We start from the raw sequence: 22362 nt of genomic DNA on the forward strand, positions 1-22362 counted from the left end.
GGAAGAAGGAAAGTCAGATTTATTATTTTTATTACATATGATTTCACTGTTAAAAGGCACTGCTTTACTTATTTAAATCACTATGTCAACATGAAAACTGGAACATGGAGCATCTGACTGAAGTCGTGTCACAAAAGTCATCTGATGTAAAAAATCTGCCAAATCAAGCACGTGGAGCTACTTGCTGTGGTGACCGTGGTGACTGCTTGTGAATAAATGAGGAGCGGAAAGTATCTCCTTCTTTATAAGATGCCACAGTCCTGTTGTTCTCTGCTTTTGTTACTTGTCGAATATCAAACTTGAGCATTATTCTCTTGTGAATAACTTTGTATTAGCAACATAGACTGTATAAAAGGATAAGCATGCAGTCTGTAGAGAAATATGATGTGTATGATGTGAGTTTGAAGAAGTGGCTGTTGTTTGTGGCCTGAGCACAGTTTCAATTCTAGTGTGAAAAACCTGAAGTAGAGTTTTAGATACATTATAATTCCAATTGCAAAAGTGACTTACAGTACAATATCCCGCGGACACACTGAGGCGTCATGTTCAAAGCAAACTAGTTATTTCAAACAGTGCAGCACATGTTTGCATAACAATGACAATGAAAATACTTAAATTAAAAGTGAAACAGAATTATAACAGGCTGCCAATTTAAATCTGTTTACTTGTCGTAATGTTGGAGCTGTGCTATGTTTTACACAAACTAAGCAGCCATGCTGTGTATTTCAATCAGCAATATTGTTCACAAACTAATGTTAATAACCATTCATACAAACCAACTCACTCTATGTACTTCCCAGTTTTTGAGACTATTATCACTTTCTTTGTGCCATTTCTTTCCCACATTTGCTTACAATAGCATTCACACAACTGTAAGGCCTTAAATAGAGTCATGTCGGTTGAAAATCTGCACAGGGTGGATTTTCCTACCTGCTTCTCTGCAGGTTTTAAAGGTGTGACGGGACTACAGGACTTTTGTCATTCTTCAGATATTAAAAATAGCAGGAAGGTTTGTTCCACATAAAAGAAAAAAAAGATAAGACTTAACAGTAAGACGGATGTACAGCTTTTACAGACATAACTACAGCAGGTTGTTTCCTTCATTCCAGTTTTTAAACTTATTGGCAAGACTGCCCGCTTTTGATTGATAGGGAGTCTCAGTGTACACAGTGCCACTACTCTCAAGCACAACGCACTACACACCCAGTGTTGCAGGGTCCTTACTTATGCAAGTTTGGTCATCTTTAGATTAGTGTGTATTATGTTTTCACAAATTGATATTTTTAGTTATGCCAATGATACAATCCAATACAATAAAGATTAACTTTATAGGAATGACATGTTAGTTTGTGACAGATAATCAAGAAAAAGAAACAAAAAACAACATTTTTGTACTCCCAGCAGAGGTGTCTTCTGTACAACTTTAAACTTTGTCAACTTACACCTCTTTAAGTATGCATGCTGTTTTCTGAATCACGATTCAAAAACTAATGTTACCATTAGTCAATACTAAAAGACGTGGTATAAATACTTCCCAGTTTTAGGGGGTGTTTTCACTTTCTCTGTGCCATTGCTTTCTCACATTACTGTCATGTTTAACCAGTTCAGATATTTTCAAAAATGTAGTCCCTCCAGATATTTACGCATGTGGTTTGAAAGTCTGCAGTAAGCGGATCTTCCTGTCGACTACTTGCTTCCCTGCAGAGTTTGAAGGAATGACAGGACCCCGAGCACAAGCTTCTGCGCATACTCAGTTCATTAAAGGAGGGTAGAGACGGGAGGGGGGCGAAGTTTTACCAGACTTCAGTTATTTAAAGTAGAAGGAAGTTTTGTTCCACACAAAATAAAATAAAAAACCCATTGACATACCGGTAAGGCTACTCAGCACAAACCTTTGCGGATAATCTGGAAACCACGCCTACACCCGGTCTGAACAAGTTAATCAAGTTGTTTAGCGGATGTTGACGTAGCTTCGTGACTTGGAGTAGGTAAGCAAAGTTTTGTTTACCTTATTAGCACTAGCTAACGCTTTCGTTCTTTAACTATTTTTAACCATTGCTTCATTTCGGTGTAACCATTGCTTCGGTTAACCAGTTTACACTACGCGTTTGTTTAATTTTGAGCTTGGGTATTTTACTCAAGTTTAACAACAGCCTCTTTGTGTGCGTTCAATGAAACTGTCAAACAGCTGTTTCAGAGACACTTGTTTCACCTTGTGTTACTTGGAGAAATGTCTCAGTCACATTAAGACTTAACAACGTTGTCCCGCTTTTGCACTGTGAATGTACTCGTAATTTTTTTGTGCTAGCGTTGAGTAAAGTTCTTATCTCGTAGCCTATGTTGCAGTTTTGATCCGCGTGACTCAGCGTGGCGCATCTGTTTCAGTGAAGGTGGATCACTAGAGATGAATGCTAGTTAACATGGAGCTAAGTGGCTAAATGACACATCACCAGCATTACTTCACACGACAAAAAAAAGCCACAGACCTTATCAGGTTTCTGCACGCCTTTCAGAAAGCAGACTGCAGTACACGACAGGAAGCTGTCAAGTGTTAATCAAGCAGAGGGGAACGCACATGTACTTAGTTTCTCAGTCTAAAAAGTCACATAGTACGAACAAGTAATTGTATAAAACACCACCTACCTAACAACAGTTGATAGATTCAACTGTATCTAATATGAACAAGCTACAGAGACGACCCTGCTGGATATACAAACCTAATTAAAAGTTATGCATTTACTACACTACACTCTTACTACTTTTACTTCTGTTATAAGATCTCTGTAGTGCTTTTCTCTGAGTTATAACTAGTAGCTGCCACTGCATGCACAGACAGCAAAAACTGATTATTGCAACACGGTTCAAGTGTCCTAATCTGAGATATCCTCTGATTTAATCTAGAGCCGCAAGACTTGAAACTTGCTTTTGAAATGCTGAAAGTTGCAGAGTTGTGAAACGCTACGGCCTATTTGTTCGCTGTTGCTCACTTAAAACTCTGATAATCAATTAACTAATTAGGTCATTAAGTCAAATAGCAACTAATGTAGTGCTTCATAGCAAGGTTCTTACTGCGTACTACAGCTTCCTCCCACAGTCCAAACACATGCCTCTTAGGGTGGTGCTTCTAAGATGGCTCTTGGCATGAATGTGATCATAAATCGCTGTCTGTCTCACCCATGTGACAGACCCATACCAATATCTGTGACAGCTGGCATAGGCTTAAAAACTACTGAAACCTTGAATTGGATGAGCAGAAGAAAATGGCTAGATTATTAGCAAACATTGGCTGGTTTCAGCTTTTCCAGCATATATCCTCCTTTTACTCAGGCTGGACGATTCTAAGACTCTTACATCAAACGCCATTTATGCAATCCGTGTCCTGCTGTACTGTCAAGAGGACATCTTGTAAAAAAATTTAATTGTGCTGACACTTTTGTGGGGTTTGGGGTAAGAGAGAACATTAACTTTCATTTCAAAATGACGGGAAATTTGCAGCTTCCACATTTTATGGCCCCAAAGGAGGCTAAGTGATCCTTTCTTGCTAATATTATGACTCTTTTGCTTAAAAAACATTAATTAGTTTCCTCAATTTTAGAGTCTTATCTTTGACATAGTAGGATTTCTGTAATGTACAGTAATTTTACCACTTCCAAAACAAAAGTGGACGGCAGGACGTAAACCTGTGGCCATACTTCAAACTGTACATGTCCTGTATTTAAGAATTCATTTTAAATGGTACTGAAATTGTTTTTTAGCATGAAACATGAAAACAGGACAACTCTGCCCACAACCAACAAGACAGGTAGTCCTCTGATTTAAATCAAACAGAAACTAGGCAAACCAGAGAGGGGAAGGGTCCACAGCTTAATTAGGAAGTCCATCAGGATAACCCATGATCTTAATGTCCCTCTTAAGGGGATACTTCCTTAAACAGAATGCCACAAGCCTTCCTCAATCAGCTGAAACCATACGTGTCCTGTAGGGCTGGGTGATATGGCCTAAAATCCATGGTATAATTTGAAGCATGTGCGGTAACAATATATGTTGCGATATATTCTTTTCTTCTGTATACCGTATTTCCCGCACTATAAGGCGCACTTAAAATCCTTTAATTTTCTCAAAAATCGACAGTGTCAAAAATCTGTCAAAAAATATTTTAGAATGACTTTGTTAAGCTAACAAGCTGCACTGCTTGATGGATTGTCGGAGCATTACAGTTACCATTGTCAGGAGCTCGCGGAGTATTCTGGGTTTAAAACTCTGTTGGCTTCAGGTTCCAAAGTCAAACGAACACTGCGGCATCACTGAGAGTTAAAAACTGTCTAAATTATTTCATCTATAATAAAATGTTCAGTGTAACAATTAAGTTTAACATCCAGGCATCCATGAAAACAGAATTTATTAAATTTAACTGAGTTAGAAGTTAGCAGGAAGTTAGCTCACTAGTTTCCACCTAAACATGACATACCATGTTCTGACTGAGATATTTCTGAAAGAATTCAAACGTACAGCTCAGCTATCACTTCCAACGTAAATGAAGACAGAAAACTAAACAGCAGTGTCTTTTTTAGGGTTACTAAGTTGGGCTAGCTGGTATATAATGATGTGCTACGTGATCACTAGCGACACATTTATGTTAGCATAACATAAACACAGTGAAGCTGGATGATGAACGCTAACCTTTTTCCATTCGATAAAAGTTAACCAGAGTGTTCCTGATGTTTAGGGACAAATGCAATCACATGGCAGGATGCTGTAAATGGACCAAACTTCAGTCAGGAGAACAACTGAGATAATCCATCCACAATACTGAGGTTAGTCATTAATATACTGCATCATCATTAAATATTAATGAATAAATGGTAGGGAAATGGTAGAAGCACAGTTTTTGGCTTTCCTAATATTCCAAAACGTGCTTCATCTTCTCCCTACTACTGTCGCTCAGATAATTTGCAGATGATATTGCTTGCAGCCGCTGCAATGCTTTTGACCATACCATAAGCCTTTTGACCGGCTTGATGGTGGGTGGCTGTTGCTCAGGTGGTAGAGCAGATCAGCTACTGATCGGAAGGTTGGTGGTTCGATCCCTGGCTCCTCCAGTCTGCATGCCAAGTATCCTTGGGCAAGATACTAACTGATGCATTCATTGGAGTGTGAATGTAGTTTAGTTTGCACTTGTGTTTAGAAGTGCTTGTGTGGGTGGCTAATGGGTGAATGAGGCATGTTGTTGTATACAGCGCTTTGAGTACTCCGGGAGAGTAGAAAAACGCTATATAAGAATCTGTCCACTTACTATTTACCATGATGACACCATTAACATGCGCTATCGCGGTACCATTCATATGGTTTCTACTATATACCGTTTATACCGCCCATCCCTAGTGTCCTGTTTGGCAGTTCATAAACCAAATCCCACAGCCTCAGAGCCATTGCTTACACATTACTCAATAATAGACTTCAGGTGTTGTCAGTTTGCCAATGCTCCTCAAAAGCTGGTATGTACAGCAGTACTGTCTGGCCCTCCTCCAGCTCCTCTCCTGACATCACATCAAGTATGACTCCACTTTGACAGTTCTGAGTAAAATCCTGTCTTTACAGTAATTACATCATACTTTTTTGTGATCTAAAAAGACCTGATGTCTACTACTAAAAAGTAAATACAGTCATTAAAAATAATGAAATAATTAATTTAATTATTAAGTTAAAATAAAATTTAATTAAATAATTAATTACATTATGACTATTTATTTATTTTACTGTAACATGTTTCTCAATAATAGCAGTAATGGTATGGTGGTTAATTGTTGCAATTTCAAAGAAAATGTTGCATCCCTTATTCAAAGGTTTGTTAACCGGGGAAATCATTGTTCAAAAGTCGACACTCAAGGACCATTGGTTTGAGATTTGTTTGTGATCACACAGTTTAAAGCCTTAATGGTGGTACTCCCACAAGTCATCAGTAGTTGAGTTAATACGTCTTCCACTTCTGTGACTATGAGAGATCTCATTTTAATCGTGCAGTGCTGTTATTCTCTACAGAGGGACAGCTGGTCCATTCCAGTAATGAAATCACTGTGGTGGGAGCAAGAGTCCCACCTGCCTACAAACCGTAGCGATGGCGCTGTCTGCTTCAACTCCACACAGAGCACCGTCCTAAAAGGACTCGAATTTGGAGGAGTGCCAGCTGTCCTGCTAATCAACTTCGTTGTCTTTGTGGTTTGTTTCTGCCCCTTTCTGATCTACTTCTGATAAAGGGAGACATAATTACAAATACTTTAAAACTCAGTTCTTTGTCTTGTGAATACATTCTTTCCTTTTAATGTTTTAAAAGCTAAAGTAAATTCTTCTAATAGAGCAATTTAAGATATAATAGTGATAAATGGTCAGTTGTATTGCTATCCACAGGTTCTGCTGATCATCTTCACGATTATCAGGAAGCAGTTCTGGGACTACGGACGTTTAGCTTTGGTCGCAGACGATGACGGGTCAGTTAAGTTTGAGCATAATCTAAGCAGAAGGACATGTGGTGCACATACTACCCAGAATCTAGATTTTGAAATTGTAAACTGAATCTGCATTAGTCTTTGACACAGCCACTTTGTATATCAGGTTCACTGGCTCATCACGCCGCCGCTATGGACGTATGTCATCCACTGGGTCCATCATGGAGGAACCAGATTACGACACGGTATGTAAAAGAATGTCACTAAAAATAGAATTAATAAAGCATAAAACGGTGGTTGTACTGATAAAGATAAATGGTATTGTTAAGTTAAACTGACTTCAGTTAATACTCGATGTAGTAATGATCAAAAAACAGATTTTTTTGTTTGGGTTTTTTGTTTTGTTGTTGTTTTGTTTTTTTAAACGCTACCTTCTTTTGAAAATGCATGAAACCCACTAAAACATAAACAAACCATCAAATTAGGATGTGTGTTTGGGATATGAAGTGAGCTCAAGTTCCTCACCTAAACCGGTTCACAGGCTTCACTTAATACATTTGACGGCATATACCTAATAGCATTGTAGGCAGACAGTTTTAATCCACTGGAATGTTGGTTGTTCAAAGATATCAATATAATCTGCTTTGGTAACACTTATGCCCTTTTTGATTCCGTGACCATGACTTGCAATTGTAGGAAGTTGGTTTTAGTCTCAGCGTGTTTTTGAAAGGCGACGAAGGGCTTTACGCAGGTCTTCTTTGGGTATTTTAGAGCAATAACAGATCTCTCTTTTTGTTCAGGGATTCTGCTCTTGGCTGCGGTATATCTTCACAATAGAGTGAGTGTTTTTGTTTTTTCCTGTTTTAATCATTGTTTCACTCCAAAAACCTACTTTGTCATCCTTTCAATAATGAGGCAGAATATGTGAGGTGTGATTCTGTATTTGTATGCTTATGTCGCAGTGATGAAAAGATAAAAGCCAAGTGTGGCATGGATGCTGTTCACTACCTGTCATACGAGCGACATTTGATTTACCTGCTGGTGATTCTCACCGTCTTGTCCATTGGTGTCATACTACCTGTCAACATGACTGGAGGCCTTCTGAGTAAGTTTTAAAGTATACCCTTCACTCTTGTGTTTCAAGAAAAAAAATCAGCTTAATGGCTGAAGTTAAAAAATGTACTGATTAAAGATCAGGCGTGAGTCAAGCAACAAGAACTCAGGAGCTGAGCTGTCCACTTCATAATCAGTGATTTGTACCCACAGACCATTAAGCATGTTTTTTAAGCCATTTTTTAAAGGTTAAATTCATTGTTCTGTGATATGTGTCTATTCATATTTTTGCTAATTTTAAAATTTTATTTTATTTCTTTCAGATATTGACACACAGAAGTTTGGAGAGACAACTATTGGAAATCTGAAAAAGGGGTAACTGCTTTATAAAAGTATGACGTTTGAACAAACCCTGATACCGTAGGATGGTATTTTCTTGTCTTTATTGTCTACTTTGAATAACTGTCCTTCTGGTATTTTCTTGTAGAAACAACCTGTTATGGCTACACACTGTATTTGCAGTTATCTACCTGATCCTGACAGCTTTGCTGCTGCAGCGTCACGTGTCACAAATGAAGGGCACGCGCAGAGAGATAGTGAGTGTCAGAGCACTGGAGTAGACTAGAGTACTCAGACTAGACTGGATGCTATTTGATGTAAATTTATGATAATACATGGCTGGGATGTTAGTTTCCCACTATCCTTTTACATTGGATTGCATTTTTCTGTGAGAAGTGTTAAGTTGTTCCCCTTCTGATTTTCTTTTCCTAGGCCAGAAACACCTTGTTTGTGTGTTCCCTCCCCAAAGAAGTAACAGCAGAAGATGTAAAGACCCATTTTGTGTGAGTAAACAGAATTGTATAATAAAGATTATAATGAAATTCTGGTTTTGTTCACATTTTGTCTTGAGCATGGAGACAAGTAATTGTAACCAACTGTGTTTGTTTAAAGAGAGGCATACCCTTCCTGTCAAGTGTGTGCTGTCACCTTGGCGTATAATGTGACCAAGCTCATGTACCTTGATAAGGAAAGGTAAGAAAATCATGTGTGTATTTTATACTCTATCAGTAAGTTCAAATGTTTGACAGTTTCGCATTTGTTTTTCTAACCTCAAAATGTTCTCAAACACTATCTTGTAGAGCATATTCAACTTTTTACAAAAGTAGCGGACCGCCTATACCATAGGTGTCAAACTCTGGCCCGCGATACCAATAATTTGGTATGGCTTCGCGGGCCAAATGTAATTAGGCTGCGGGCCAAATTTGGCCCGCGAAGCCATACCAAATTATTATTAGAGCTGGCCTACTGGTATTATACAGCTAATATATATATTATTTAGTATTAAGCTTTGCTTGTTCCATATTCAGTTTTTCAGCAAAACTTGTTTGAGTCCATAAGAAAAGATTCATTCTTATATCTGGAGGAATAAATATATTTCAATAAATATTAACGCTAGCCCGCGACTTTGTTCCAGTTTTGAATTTTGGCCCACTGTGTATTTGAGTTTGACACCCCTGGCCTACACATTACAGCTACAAGAGCTGCACAGCCATGGCAACCCATATCATGAAGCTCATGGTGCACAGATTTTTACTGATGTTAATTTCACAGAAAGTGGGCAGAGCAGCAGTCAGTCAGCAGAGCATTGGCGACTTTTATGCAAATTCAAACATTAGGAAGTGTGACCCCGTTTTTTTTTTTTTTTTATGTACACATAGTTGTCAATCACTTCTGTGTGTTTTTTTTTGTTGATTTTGAGTTTGTCTTTTTGTTGTTCTTGTTGTTGTGGGGTTTTTTTCACCTCAGGATACGTGCTGGGAAAAACCTGTGCTACTATGAGCATGTCCTACAGAAAAAAGATCAACGTGTGTTCATCACCCCCCGTATGTGTGGCCACTTATGTTGCTGCGTCAGCTGTGTGAAGGTGAGCCAGGCCAGATAATCAGAGTTCTGCACCATTTTAAGTTCAGTATTATGTATATAGCGCCAGCTCACAATTACAGTTGTGTACAAAAGTAGGAAATTAGAGGACATTTGGGTCTTTATATCTTTAAGACATAGTAGTTTGACTAGTTAATTTGTATCATGAATAAATAAAGCTGGGTATCATCTGCATTGCAATGAAAATGTATGCAGTATTTTTTAAATAATATTTTAATCATTTACCCAAGGGAAACATATAATGTAAACAGTATTGGTCCCAACAACAACAGACCTGATCTCAAATTAAAATCTCATAACAGAGGAGAGAAGGAGTTATGTGGATAGATCAAAGTCACTCTGTGACTCCCTGTGTCATGCACAACTTGGATTAACTAGCTATCACATAGATATGATTCAAATCACTGCAGCATAGTATCTTAAATACCTCCGGCAGGTTCTAATCTCTATAGTAAAATATTATAGTTAACGGTGTTTAACTCTTCACTGAAGTCTCGCTGGAACTGTACAGAAATTAATCCACAGTCGGTGGATGCAAGAAGACCATGTGCAACCTTCACTAAGACTTTCTGTACTGTCATGAGTTCTCAGTCCTGACTGAAACTGTTCAAATAAACATTTGTCTGCAAGTGATCAGTTATCTGTTTTACAGCTGCTCTTTTAAGAGCTCCTGAGATAAAAGGAAGATTAGAAATCTATAATCAGCTAGGACAGTTTGATCAAGTGTAAGTAAAGCCAGTAAAGTAAAGATTTAATTACTGCCACCCTAAAAGCCTGTGGTATGTGATCTCTTAATAAAGATGGATGAATCATATTTAAAAATGAATCATTAATTAATGGTGAAACTACTTTGAGCAGTCTTGTAAGAATGTGGTCTAAAAGGGACCTTAATGGTTTAGAGGAAGCATTTATTCAAGTTAACTCAGATCAGTGAGAGAGAACGTCATAGTAAATATCAGCAGTTATTTGAGTTGCTAGTTCTAAGTTCTAATGGTTAAAGGAATGTTTGGCTCAACAGAGCTCTGACCACTCATTGGCCATCTGTCTGGTTTCAACAGATGTTTGCCACTCCCACAAGCACTTGATGACCCACTGTCATCAAGTGCTTGTTCATAGAAGGTTGTTGGGGTTTTGTGTGTTTGTTTATTTGTGTGTTTTGTTGTGTTTTAAGTGAGTACAACTCAATATTCTCTGTAATTTATGAGTTATTTGCTTTATGGTGCTTGTTTGTGAGTTATACCAGGAAGTTAAATATCCTTGATTTGTTGCCTTCCTTTTTAAGCCACAGTTTCCAGGGTCGTTTGCAGTGAGGCTTTAACACTATTAACAAGATAATCAGCCTTTGTAGGAGTAGAGTTTAGATGGTTTGCATTGTGTTTGCACATAATATTGAAGAAACAATGGAGGAAACACTTGCTTAAATCTAGTTACAGCGCTTTCAGAAATGTATTATCTGCTGCTTTGTATTCCAGTATCGTAAAATTAAATGTTATTAGACAATGATAAGACAAAAGAGGATTTTTTTTAAGGGAATATGTTTAAATGTTCAGTTTCAATGCTATGCAGAACAAGATTCATAAAGCATTTAAAGTAGTTGGTGAGCTTTTAGCTTAATCTTTGAAATATAATTAAAGATCTACACTGCAGAGTGCTAAATCTGAAAATGAAACTGATTCAGAAAACGTGTCGGTCTATTAAAATAACATTTTCTGTGTTTGTGTCTTCTCAGGTTGACGCCATAGAGCATTACCACGCTAAAGAAAGGTTACTGCTGGAAGAGGTGAGACAAGAGGCAGAAATAGCACCACACTACCCCCTAGGGATTGCTTTTGTCACCTTACAGACTGAGGCCATGGCCAAATTGTGAGTATTAGTGTAACCTTTTGAGGTCCAAATAGTCATAAGTGTAAACCCTAACCTTAACTCTGCCCTGTGTCAGATTATTTTCAAATTAACAAATTTACAAAAAAAATGCATAATTACATACATATTTTAATAGCCTAGGGTTAGTGTTACAGTTGGGGTTGTCACTGACGGTGACTTAAGTGTTCCTACTATCTGTACTATCATTACTTGCTGTACAGTATGTACTACTTTTGTATCTAATGGGTCCAACTGCATCGTAACTCATTTGGTGATTGACTGCTGTTTCCATTATTTTTATTCTTGTAAGAACAACGTGCCTTGACAGTGTTACCAACATTGCCATGCCAAGTGTGTCAGTGTTTTTCTGTAAGCAGCAATGTTCTGTGTGGTTTATCCTCTTCCCTGATGATGACCATGATCTCTTAATTTTGTTGTCATCAGATTTCTTATTCTGTTGACGTTTAGTGGGAAAATGCCTCGTGGAAATGTTTCTGAAAGCTAATGCCAACGTTAATTGCTAAAAGTTATTATTTACCTGCTGCAGCATTCTGAAAGACTTCAATGCAGTCAAGTGTGGTACCATGAGCAGCTGTTGTGGAGCGCAGCGCCAGCCGTCATCCAAAAGCCAAAGTCTGAAAGTGAACAAGTGGCGGGTCGGGTTTGCACCATATACAAGGAATGTTTACTGGTAAGATCTGAAATGCTAACCTTTCACACTGTATGCTCCCCATGCACTCCATAGAATTTTACTCATAAACTAATTTATCTATGTAGATGGACTAAGTGGCAACAATAACAAAATAATAATACAAAAAATACATTGACTCTGGCAAAATTGTTAGTAAACATTAGTATTTGTGGAATGTAGCAAAGTTCTCTGGTTTATTATCTTTCACTCCAAACTGTGGCAATATTTAGAAAAAAGGGAGCAGTCAAAAGTACCTTTATTTGTGTCAGCCCAGAATTTTACAATTTGAGCATCTAAGTTCTGCTTGTACTAACATCAAAGCCTATACTCTGCACATAGGCTACGTTCACACTGCAGGTGAAAGCGCATCAAATCTGACTTTTTTGACCCTTTTCGACCCAGATCAAATCCGATCTGGGTCACTTTTGTATGTGGTACTGAATCCAATACATATCTGATGTTTTAGAAAGCGACTGCTGTTTGAATTGTCATGTCGCATTAAATCCGTCTTTTACGTCACTGACACAAGACAGACGCCAATTATCAGCGCTGGAGAAACGCCCGATAAGACACTGCGAACGCTTCCTGGCCATCCAGTGTAGATGTCAGTGAAACTGTTGGGAAGACAACGATGGAGAAACATGAACATTTTATTTGTACTGTATAATCTGCAGATTCTGACAGAAATCTGCAACTATCCTTTGAAGCACCGCTCCTCTAAAACAGCAATAAGGATAATTATTAGGCCATTTGTAAATGACAAAATAACGTGATAACTTAAAGCAAAATTGGGAAACGTAAAGTCCAAAACAAGTCTTTATATTAATGGCCATCAGTCAAACAATACTGTTTGGTCTGGGTCTAAACAGAGCGCGTTATGTGTGACGTCTTCTTTTGCGCATGCGGGCCGCTTTCAGGGTTCACACTAGAGCACGTTTGCTGTCACATTTTATCGGCGTAGTAATTTAACTTTTTTTGAGAAAATACAGGTCTTATATAATGTTGTGTGCTTGCGTGCAGCAACATTTGTATTCTTAATGTATACTGTTCACATCAGAAACAGGAGACATTTATGAGGAAGTATTCAGGGTGCACACCAGCCTTTTCTTTGCAGTGTCTCTTTGTATGTAACTCTCCTGTTATTTCTGTTTTTCACATTTTTCCTAACCCACAGGGAAAATCTCTCAGTGCAGGGTTTTGTCTGGTACGCGCGCTATGTAGCGCTAAATTTATTCCTTTTCGTCCTGCTGACCTTATTCACGACCCCCGCTATCATTATCAACACCATGGATAAGTTCAACGTGACCAAGCCCATCAACGCTCTAAATGTGAGACTGGCACATGCAAACACAGTTAACCATCACAGGTTTGCAGCAAGTCTAAAGGTTGTTTTGTTGGTTTTTTGCCCTAGAGCCCCATCATCAGTCAGTTCTTCCCCACGTTCCTGCTGTGGGCCTTCTCTGCTCTGCTTCCTACAATAGTGTACTATTCTACACTAGGAGAGGCACACTGGAGCAGGTAGAAAGGACACACACACACACACACACACACAGAGCAGTAGTGTACTGATTGGTTTCAGAGGTAATTTGTTTTATTCCGCTGCCATCTGTGTCTCAGGTCCAGCGAGCAGCTGAGCATGATGCGCAAGCTGTACTTTTTTCTGCTCTTCATGGTACTCCTCCTCCCCTCGCTAGGACTCACCAGGTAATTTTTTATTACTGCCAGTTTGAATAAGCACCACTTTACAAAAAAACTAGGTTTATTGTCTATTCACTGAAACTACTTCTCAGTGTGTCGCATACAGCAAGAAATGGAGGAACTCAAACACTTCCATGTATCAGAAGCCATAACTCACTGTTGGCCTACATTTCATAAGACTCGCTGACAAAAACTATCCAAGTTCAGTCGCCACAGCCAAGTGTAAATGCTTTGCATGAAATAAATCCTTTTTATGTCCACATGTAGTTTGCTCAGTAAAATAAAAATTCCCCCAAGTGAAGAGATGTTTAATGGTGTCGGTACATGTAGCCAAGAAAACTTGCCTAACTTTCTGTGTTTTTGTTTAGTCTTGCTGTGTTCTTCCAGTGGCTATTTGACAAAACATTTCTCTCCAATGGGACAGTGAGATTTGAGTAAGTGAGCTATCTTGAAAGTTAATCGAGTTGAGATTAAGTCATCATTTCTCTGATATTATATAATACAAGCTTTACTAACATATTAATAACGTGCCTGTTTTTAAGATTATTTTGTACTGTGTTCTTTACATTGATTTAGAATATAAATTTTACATTTAAAGTATGGTTGTTGGTTGTTTTATTTACAGCTAGATGCTTTTCTGAGATTATAATGGTTTGGTTGAAGCTGACATGCTTAGACAATGTGTAATATCATACAAAATGGGTAAAGGTTTTTAAATATAGCTTCTTATGAACCTGGACAAACTATTTATTTACCGAAATTAACGTTTTGCCCTGTTCTTTTCTTTTGGTGGTCTCTGGTTTGATTACACCAGGTGTGTGTTTTTACCTGACCAAGGGGCATTTTTTGTCAACTACGTAATTGCAGCAGCCCTCGTGGGCTCTGCGATGGAGTTGTTGCGGTTGCCAGGGTTGCTGCTTTACGTCATTCGTTTGGTGATTGCTCGCTCTGCTGCTGAAAGGAAATATGTCAAAGAGGTTTGTAGTGGCTTTGGCTGCTATACTTTGCTGTAATTTCATTCTGTCATAAATCTACAACTGTTAGAGAATATATTGTTTGTGAATATCTTTCTGATTCTCCCCTTCGTATTTAGAAGGTGAATAACTTGTCAACATCGTGTTACAGAATCAGGCATATGAGTTTGAATACGGAGCCATGTACGGCTGGATTCTTTGTGTATTTACGGTTATCCTGGCTTACAGCATCATTTGTCCTGTAATAGTGCCTTTCGGTGAGTACAGAAGTGTTGCTCCACTAGATGTTTTTTTTTAAATTCATTTTTCTTTATTATCTAATAGTCTGTTGACTTTTCGGTTTTTAATTGCCTCTTTTCTGACTGTATCAGGTCTCATCTACATGGTTCTGAAGTACCTGGTGGACAGATACAACCTGTGCTTTGTTTACCTGTCTGCTCGCCTAGACCGCCAAGTTCACCTGGAGGCTGTGAATCAAGCTCTCGGTGCACCCATCATCTGCCTAATATGGCTTTACTTCTTTTCTGTCCTCAGAATGGGTGAGAAATAATCTATCCTTTTTCATAAGGGTTTCTCAAATTATCAAAGAGTCACGAGAGGCAGACTCTGTCCCAGCAGACACTGGATGATAGAATACAGAAAGTAGAATACCATACCATTTTAATTCATATCCATACAAACTGCCAATTTTTAATCCTCATAAACATGCTATCTGATGTGCATGTCTTTGGACTCTCGCATGCTAGCTAGCCAGGCATAGATGAGTCAAAACCTCCTTGCTGTGAGGCGGCACTGACTGCCACTTTTAAAATTCTGCAACGCAAATTATCCATTGTGTTTAACCCTAAACATGGCCAATAATGCTTGAGGGACATTTTCTTCTGACCTTTGATGTCCTGTCTACATTGTTTTGCTGTGAGAGTCACAGTTTTATCACTACGGTGCTAGTTCGCTTCTTTAAGTTGTTTTGAGTAGTTTGAGCGCACAACAAGGTTTATGGATATTTTATTGAGTAACTGAGTCATGATTTCTGCAGAGAGACATTGCTGCTGAGTTTTTAAAATGTTATTTTTGGGGAAAAAATCCTGCTACTTCAAGCATCGGAAGACTAGCTCTACGTAGTTGTAGTTCAAGAAAAGCCAAACGCAGCCAAAAATACAGGACAAGCTTATTTTGAAGATAAAATGAAAGTTACACAAATTGATTTGCCTCATCTGTTTTTAATGATAAATTATTCATTCACACTTAATGCTTACTTGAGTTCACGTCTTCAGTATTGAACGGTTATTTCAACCCAAAGGTACCCCCCCCCCCCCTGTCAGCTATGAATTAAAGTTTTCCATACCTGTATTTGAAATCTACGGAGCCCCTCTGATGACATGGTCCAAAAAATAAATAAATTGTGGCCACAAAATTCTACTTCGTGCCCACGAAATGCTAATTTGTGGGCATGAATTGGGTATAACGTGGCAACGAATTACGCATTTGTGGCAACGAAATAGATAACATGTGCACATCATATTGATACAATTCCTGGACAGTTGCATAGAGACATAAGCATAAGAGTAGGCTAAACCTATACACCATGGACAGAGACAGTATGATTGAGTTTTATTTTAGGCTGGGAATGAGCTACAAATGCATTTTGAAAAGCCTGCAAGGAACCATTATTACGGAGAGACATTTAAACAGCATATTGAGAGCCAAGTTGCTTTACAGACTAAACTACGACCTGGACACCGGGATCAATTTTATTGTCAACCAACTGCAAGGGCCTGGGAAGGATCACGGTTATCGGTCAAGCGTTTCGTGCCCACAAATTAGCATTTCGTGCCCTCGAAATAGTATTTCGTGGGCACAAATAAGTATTTCGTGGGCACATTATACCCATTTCGTGCCCACGAAGTAGTATTTTGTGGCCACAATTTATTTATTTTTTGGACCATGTCATAAGAGGGGCTCCGTAGAAATTATGTTTGCGTGTACATGCATTGTTTCAGGTTTCTGGGCACCCACATCTCTGTTTACTTTGGTGGTCCTGTGTATCACCATCATCATCTCTCTCAGCTATACCTGCTTTGGCTTTTTCAAGTACCTCAGTCCACTCAACTATGTGGTGAGTATTTTCTTGTGCGTGATCAGTACTCTGTTGTTTCTATGTCGTCCTGCACAATCAGTGCTCACAGCGTTTGCGTTCTCTCTCAGGTCAAGGACGAGGACGAGGATCCAGGAGAGGGCGTGGACGAAAGCACTTCGGTACTGTATTTGTTCTTTAAAATGTGCACATTATAACTAAAGCTCAGGCATATTTAAGAGGGGCCTGAACTTATGTCAACCTGCATGTCCATTCATTTGCCCTATTTGTCATTTGTCCTGTTAGTCATTAACAAGCAATGACTAACATAATGATGAATTACTTTGGCTTCAGCTGCCACAGAAAATGCAACTGCACTTAAATAACACGAAAAATTGGAGGATTATAGACCCGAGAGAGATAAAATGGAAGTCTACCCAGTGGATCCTGAGGGTTGTTCAAGTCGTGAACTTTGAGCCTTATTAGTAGTTTCTACACTTATGTTCAAAGCTGACTCCAGTTTTGTTTTTTCGAAACTGTATCTTTCCTTTCTGTCTTCACAAGGTCATACTTTGGCCACCACTTTCAGCATTGCATGAATCACATCACATAGAGTTAAGAATTTACAAAAATCAGTATAGAGAAACACGCTTTTCTTTTGTTTTCACTGCTCATCCATTTTGTCTTGGCTGTACGTTAACAGGTTTACCTTCCCAGAGTACTCAACCCTAAATCACCTGCCAGCATCCCACAAAATGATAATCAGCCGCCGCAGTCTTATGGGTCTTTTGATGACACTGCAGCCTGCAGCTTCATACCAGTAGACAAAAACATGGAAAAATCCAACAGTGATTCGAACCCTGGTAGTCAAGATGCTCCTTTGTCTTGATCATAAATTTGCTTCTTCGAGGTTTTACAGACAGTCCCGTTGAGTTCAGAAACCTTCATAGATCAGCACCTACAATGTTACAAAGTGGTAACTTATTTAATTTCTTCTATGTGATAAGTTTATGGTTTCAGGGAAAATGTGTTGTTCATTTTGAAATTACTATTTATGGGTGGGACTTTTATTGGATATCTAGAGAATACGTTTGACCAGTATAGACGGGAAACAAGATTTTAATATTATCTGTCATAAAGCACAACCAATTGTTTAAGACCTCACTGATAAGGACCAACTCACCATGTCATGTCAGTTGTTATTATGCTCATTTCACAAGCTTATGGGGTCCACTGGGATAGCTTTATATGGTTTAATGTTTCAATACATAAATTTCATACAATAAATTTCAGGAGCCTTCTCAAACACTCCTGAGCTTTTCTCTTTAATTCTCCCCTCCCGAAAAGCTCGGTCAGCTGGCATGAGGGAGGCAACTAAAGAAAAAAGTTTCATCTTTAGCTTGTTTAAAAGGAGCATTTTATACATCGCTGTCACCTTTCTAACTGGTTTGATTCTCAGGTGACGTCACAGCTGTATTAACATCTGGGCAGCAGGTTAAAAGGCTTTGGAGTGGCAGCTGGTTTGCATTACACCAGGCTGCCTTTGAGTCATTATTTCATGTTTGTTTGAAAACAGAAACTGGGAAATATTGTAATGAGAACACTTTGCTGTATGAGTACACGAAGAAAAAGGGTAGCAAATGTGCTAATGTACAAACCTTATAACCAAAAAAGAAAGAAATCTTCAGGGTCTTTGTTCACCCTTGCAGCCAGCAGCAGAATATTTGGCATTTTAAACTGACGGTTAGCATTATTAGCTCTGGCTGGAATATGATGGTGGGCAATGAGCACTTAGATTTATTTGAGGCAGCTGCTCATTCTTTGTTTAAAACCATGGCAAACCATCTACTAGATGGGCATTAATTGCTGTAGATATGTTAAGGAACAAAATGAGGGGGGAAGGGGGAAGACATGAACAAATGAATATGAGTCATAATATTTGCAAAGGAACACCAGAATTAATTTCTCACACATACTGATTTACGTCTGTTACACAAATGCCAAAGGGATTGATTGCTGATTATTGCCAGAGCACCTGCCAAGGGTCCCCTTAATATTGCACTTTTTTGTATCTTTCTTGTGTTTACTAAAAAAAATCAGTTTTTGCTTTTTGTAATACAATCAGTTCTACAGGAGGTGGGAACCAAAACAATGTTTTGATTGTTGATGCCATATACAATGTTGTATAAGGTCAGATAAAAATTCTTAAGCATTATTTAATGAATGTTATAAACAGGTCAATGTTTATCTGCGTCAAATGTATCTTTTGCAGCTTAAATTAAGCATTTAACAAAGAAACAAATTATTAAAGAAAACTTGTTCAGTGGCGGGTAAACAGAGTGTTGATTCTTTGGAGTTATAATAGATAACACGTTGTCAGATCATGCAGTTATTGGCAACACATTAACGTTCATAAGTCTGTTTTGTCATTAGGGGGCACTGTTGAGCTGCAGTGGGTTTGTGTGATCTCTGAAATATTCATAGAGCAGTAATGCACAATGCTACATAAAGGATTTCTAACTTACTCTGACATCGGTATGAGCCAGTTTACTGGGTGACTATTCCAGCAGCTCCACCTCCTCACCTGATCCCTCGCTATTGTCTCCTTTTCTGTTCCCTTTCTCCTCTTCTTGGCCTTTTCCCCTTTCTCACCACGGGTACCTGCCTCAGCTGAGAAAGACCACTGTTGTCAAATAAAAGGCTTTTAGGGTGCTGTAGTTGTTAAATATGGGTAATGAAGTGCTAAGCATCTAGTAGCTGTGGTGAAAGGAGACGTACGGACCTGCTGGACGAATATCAGCGCAGACTAACGGAGCCTCGCAGTAGCTCTTGAAGAACAAAAAATCTGTTCAGGAAGAGTAACTATTGAAGAGGTTTGGGACAACTACGTCCTTGTACATCCTGGCCCAAGAATCCAGTATAAATGTGCATGCATTTACTTGGAAGCTTTATACATCAGCTACTTAAGTGACGGTACAGATGATAAAAAAAGAAATGAAGAAATATTTTTAAAAAAAAAACTCCCCCTGAGCAATATAAATTTTGTAAGCACTGAGCACAAAGGTTACTGACTGTGCTTTACCCCAATGTCTGACAAAGATTAAGTATTACAAAACAGCCTCTCACATATTTACCCTTTCTCAAGTGTTCGTATTGTGTGAAAGTGATTAAGCAATAAAGTTCTGTTCTTAGTATTACTCGATCTCCAGTATGCTTAAAGTCATAACACAATTTTCAGTGTAACCTTTTTAATGAAAAGCTAATAGTGAGAAGGAAAAGGGGGAAACCTGCCTGAGTCTCACGCAAAGAGATTTGGAAATAGATCTGAAAAACTTGGAGAAAGTCACATGAGAAAAGCTGTAGAGGGTCAGGATGCAGGGGAACTAATAACTTGCACATATCCTCATGTGGCTCCAAAGATGAGCTGGTGAAATAAGATTAGATTTTGATATTAGACACCTGATATATCCTCTGTGCTTTGAACATGTAATGCATGGTCGCTGCTGGAGAAACTTGCCTTCTGCTAGCTCAGTGGAGCGGCAATAATGTTGATGTTAAAGGCTGCAGGAGCCTGGGAAGGAGCTCTGAGCGGCAGCCAGAACTACAGTGTACAGTACAAGTTTCCAAAACCACACACCAAACTCTGACCCGATGTTAAAAACACCACAAACTCATTGGCTCTTGCTTTGGCCCACATTGTGCTCGACTTTATGTCATGGGTGTGTGAAAGTCTGAAGTTTGATCCAGTCACATGCAAACTTGGGAGTAGTTTGTGGCATTTCACATGCAAGGAATTCACTTGGATTGTCACATATTCTCTTATTCTCATTTTCTTTCTCCTCTGAGTATTGAATTCAAACACTGCGCATAAAGAGAAACGTGGAAAAAATATAGTTTTGATCACATAAATTTGTTTGCTAAAGCTTTATTTATTTGGCGCTGTAATTTTCTAATTTATTTCCTAACAGTTACCAAGACGTTTCTTGGAAAACAGTTGTGTCATTTGGTACAAATTTCAAAGAAAATAATAATGTCTTTAGGAGAAATGCTTCATTTAAACCTGGGCAAATATTCCTCTTTTTTCACTTATTATTGGAAACCTATGCTGTGCCTGCGCATTACCGTGTGTCTGTTCTTACACTGTTGTTGTGTTTTTTTCCATGTTTAGCCAACCAGCTTTAACTAGCCCTCAAGGTTTGCTAGTAAACAGCTAAACAGCTTCTATTAGTACCAGCTGGGATGGCGGCTTAGTGGAACCATTTAAGCAGTTAATAAGGATCGTTCAGAAATTATCTGGATGACAAGAAATACTATTTTATTTATTTTAACTGGCATTAAAATTAGATTATTTTAGCTGTCTTGCCAAGACTTAGTTGGGAACTTTGATATCACTCTCAAGTATATAAGAAAAAGAATAAGCAAATTTAAGGAGAGTGGGTAAGCCTATTGATTATAGTAATTACTGTGTTTGAGTAGATTGTTGGGGCCCCTCATCAAATGAAAGAGCAGAGACTTAGCTTGTACTTGCACACACAATACAATTTATCCACTGTTAATCCAAACCCTCTCTGGCTGTTTTGTATAGGTGTGTAAAGCGTTGAACTCAGTGCCCTAAATGCATTCTTAGTATTGTTGACGTCTGTGCTTTTGTGTACCACAGATGCTATTATGTCACTTCCCTCCCTCTCTCTCAGTATTCACTTAATTGTGCACTCCCAGGACACTGAAGTTAAGAAAGAGCCGCTCTGTGTGTTCGGGTGTGTGGATGTATGTGTGTGTGTATCAAATAAGAATTAAGCCCATTTAGTGTTTTGAGGGTTTGGGGTCAGATTTCCTTCATGTCACCACCAAGATCGATGGAAGTGACCTCTGACTGCTGCAATTTGTATATAAACACAGTTCTGGCCAATCACAACATCTCGTGGGATGGTGCCAACCAATGAGAACCCCTGGAAGCATCATGCTCTGTGGCACTCCTATCTTTTGTCCGTCAGGATTAGTGCCATGGCAACGCTGGTCGCCTGGGAGGTGAGTTTCCCAGAGCAGCAGGACAAGCACAGAAGCAGGCCGCTTGAGTCCAAGTCTTAACTTCCTCTCTGGCCAAATGGAAAGCTGGACTGAAGCAGTGTGTATGTGCGTGCGTGTCATTCTGTAAGTCCAAAACTTCCACCAAGACTGCCAACTCTAATGAGGTGCCAATGTGAGCCACAAGCTCAAAGTGTGTTTTGTCTGTGTGGGTGAGTAGGTGGGTTGATGAGGGGCCGTCCTTGTGTGTTCTCTTCTCTGTGGAGCTCTCTGTAGAAAAGTCACCCCACTCTCATTCTCTTTTCTCTTGGTGGACTACATTAGCCAGAAGGGCGGAGGGCCAGGCAGCTGAAATCACCGCTGCTGACGAAGCATGTGACTCCAGACCGAGGCCCCTTTGTTTGGATGGTTACAGCCAACACACAGTCCTGGAAATGCAGCGTGACAAGGGAATAGACGAGCATGGGAATGAATGGACGGCAGTAATAATTAAAACCTGATTATCTCTTTTGTGATTGCTGAGAGGAAACATCTGCAACGGTCTGAGAGTTACAGCCCTTTGGCAAATAAGATGTTGACCACAAATGTGATCAGAAATGG

General features: G+C 38.9%; 1 protein-coding gene across 4 annotated transcripts; it reads left to right on the forward strand.

Annotated features, from left to right (window-relative positions):
- Positions 1-1745: 1745 nt before the first annotated feature.
- tmem63a (transmembrane protein 63A) lies at positions 1746-21057 on the forward strand. 4 transcript variants are annotated; one of them, XM_085133069.1, is made up of 24 exons: positions 1747-1988; positions 4727-4814; positions 6040-6216; positions 6406-6485; positions 6610-6688; positions 7244-7281; positions 7406-7548; positions 7820-7871; positions 7984-8092; positions 8268-8338; positions 8448-8528; positions 9303-9420; positions 11167-11300; positions 11848-11991; positions 13166-13319; positions 13403-13509; positions 13609-13695; positions 14058-14123; positions 14504-14666; positions 14815-14920; positions 15035-15202; positions 16664-16779; positions 16869-16919; positions 17441-21057. In XM_085133069.1, the coding sequence occupies exons 3-24, from the start codon at positions 6064-6066 to the stop codon at positions 17624-17626; spliced, it is 2406 nt and encodes an 801-aa protein (XP_084989195.1). In that variant the 5' UTR covers positions 1747-1988; positions 4727-4814; positions 6040-6063; the 3' UTR covers positions 17627-21057. The 4 variants fall into 4 exon arrangements, with proteins under 4 accessions (XP_084989198.1, XP_084989195.1, XP_084989197.1 ...); XM_085133071.1 differs by having other exon boundaries at positions 1747-1984; XM_085133072.1 differs by lacking the exon at positions 4727-4814 and having other exon boundaries at positions 1746-1988.
- The last annotated feature ends 1305 nt before the right edge of the window (positions 21058-22362 follow it).

Source organism: Neolamprologus multifasciatus, chromosome 15, assembly GCF_963576455.1.
Source record: "Neolamprologus multifasciatus chromosome 15, fNeoMul1.2, whole genome shotgun sequence".
NCBI classification, from domain to species: domain Eukaryota; kingdom Metazoa; phylum Chordata; class Actinopteri; order Cichliformes; family Cichlidae; genus Neolamprologus; species Neolamprologus multifasciatus.

Excerpts from the sequence above, each read along its gene's own strand:
- tmem63a (XM_085133072.1), top strand. The coding sequence starts at position 6,064 with ATGAAATCACTGTGGTGGGAGCAAGAGTCCCACCTGCCTACAAACCGT. Across the intron at positions 6,217-6,405 it reads TCAACTTCGTTGTCTTTGTG|GTTCTGCTGATCATCTTCAC; the intron begins GTTTGTTTCTGC and ends TGCTATCCACAG. Across the intron at positions 14,921-15,034 it reads TCCTGTAATAGTGCCTTTCG|GTCTCATCTACATGGTTCTG; the intron begins GTGAGTACAGAA and ends TGACTGTATCAG.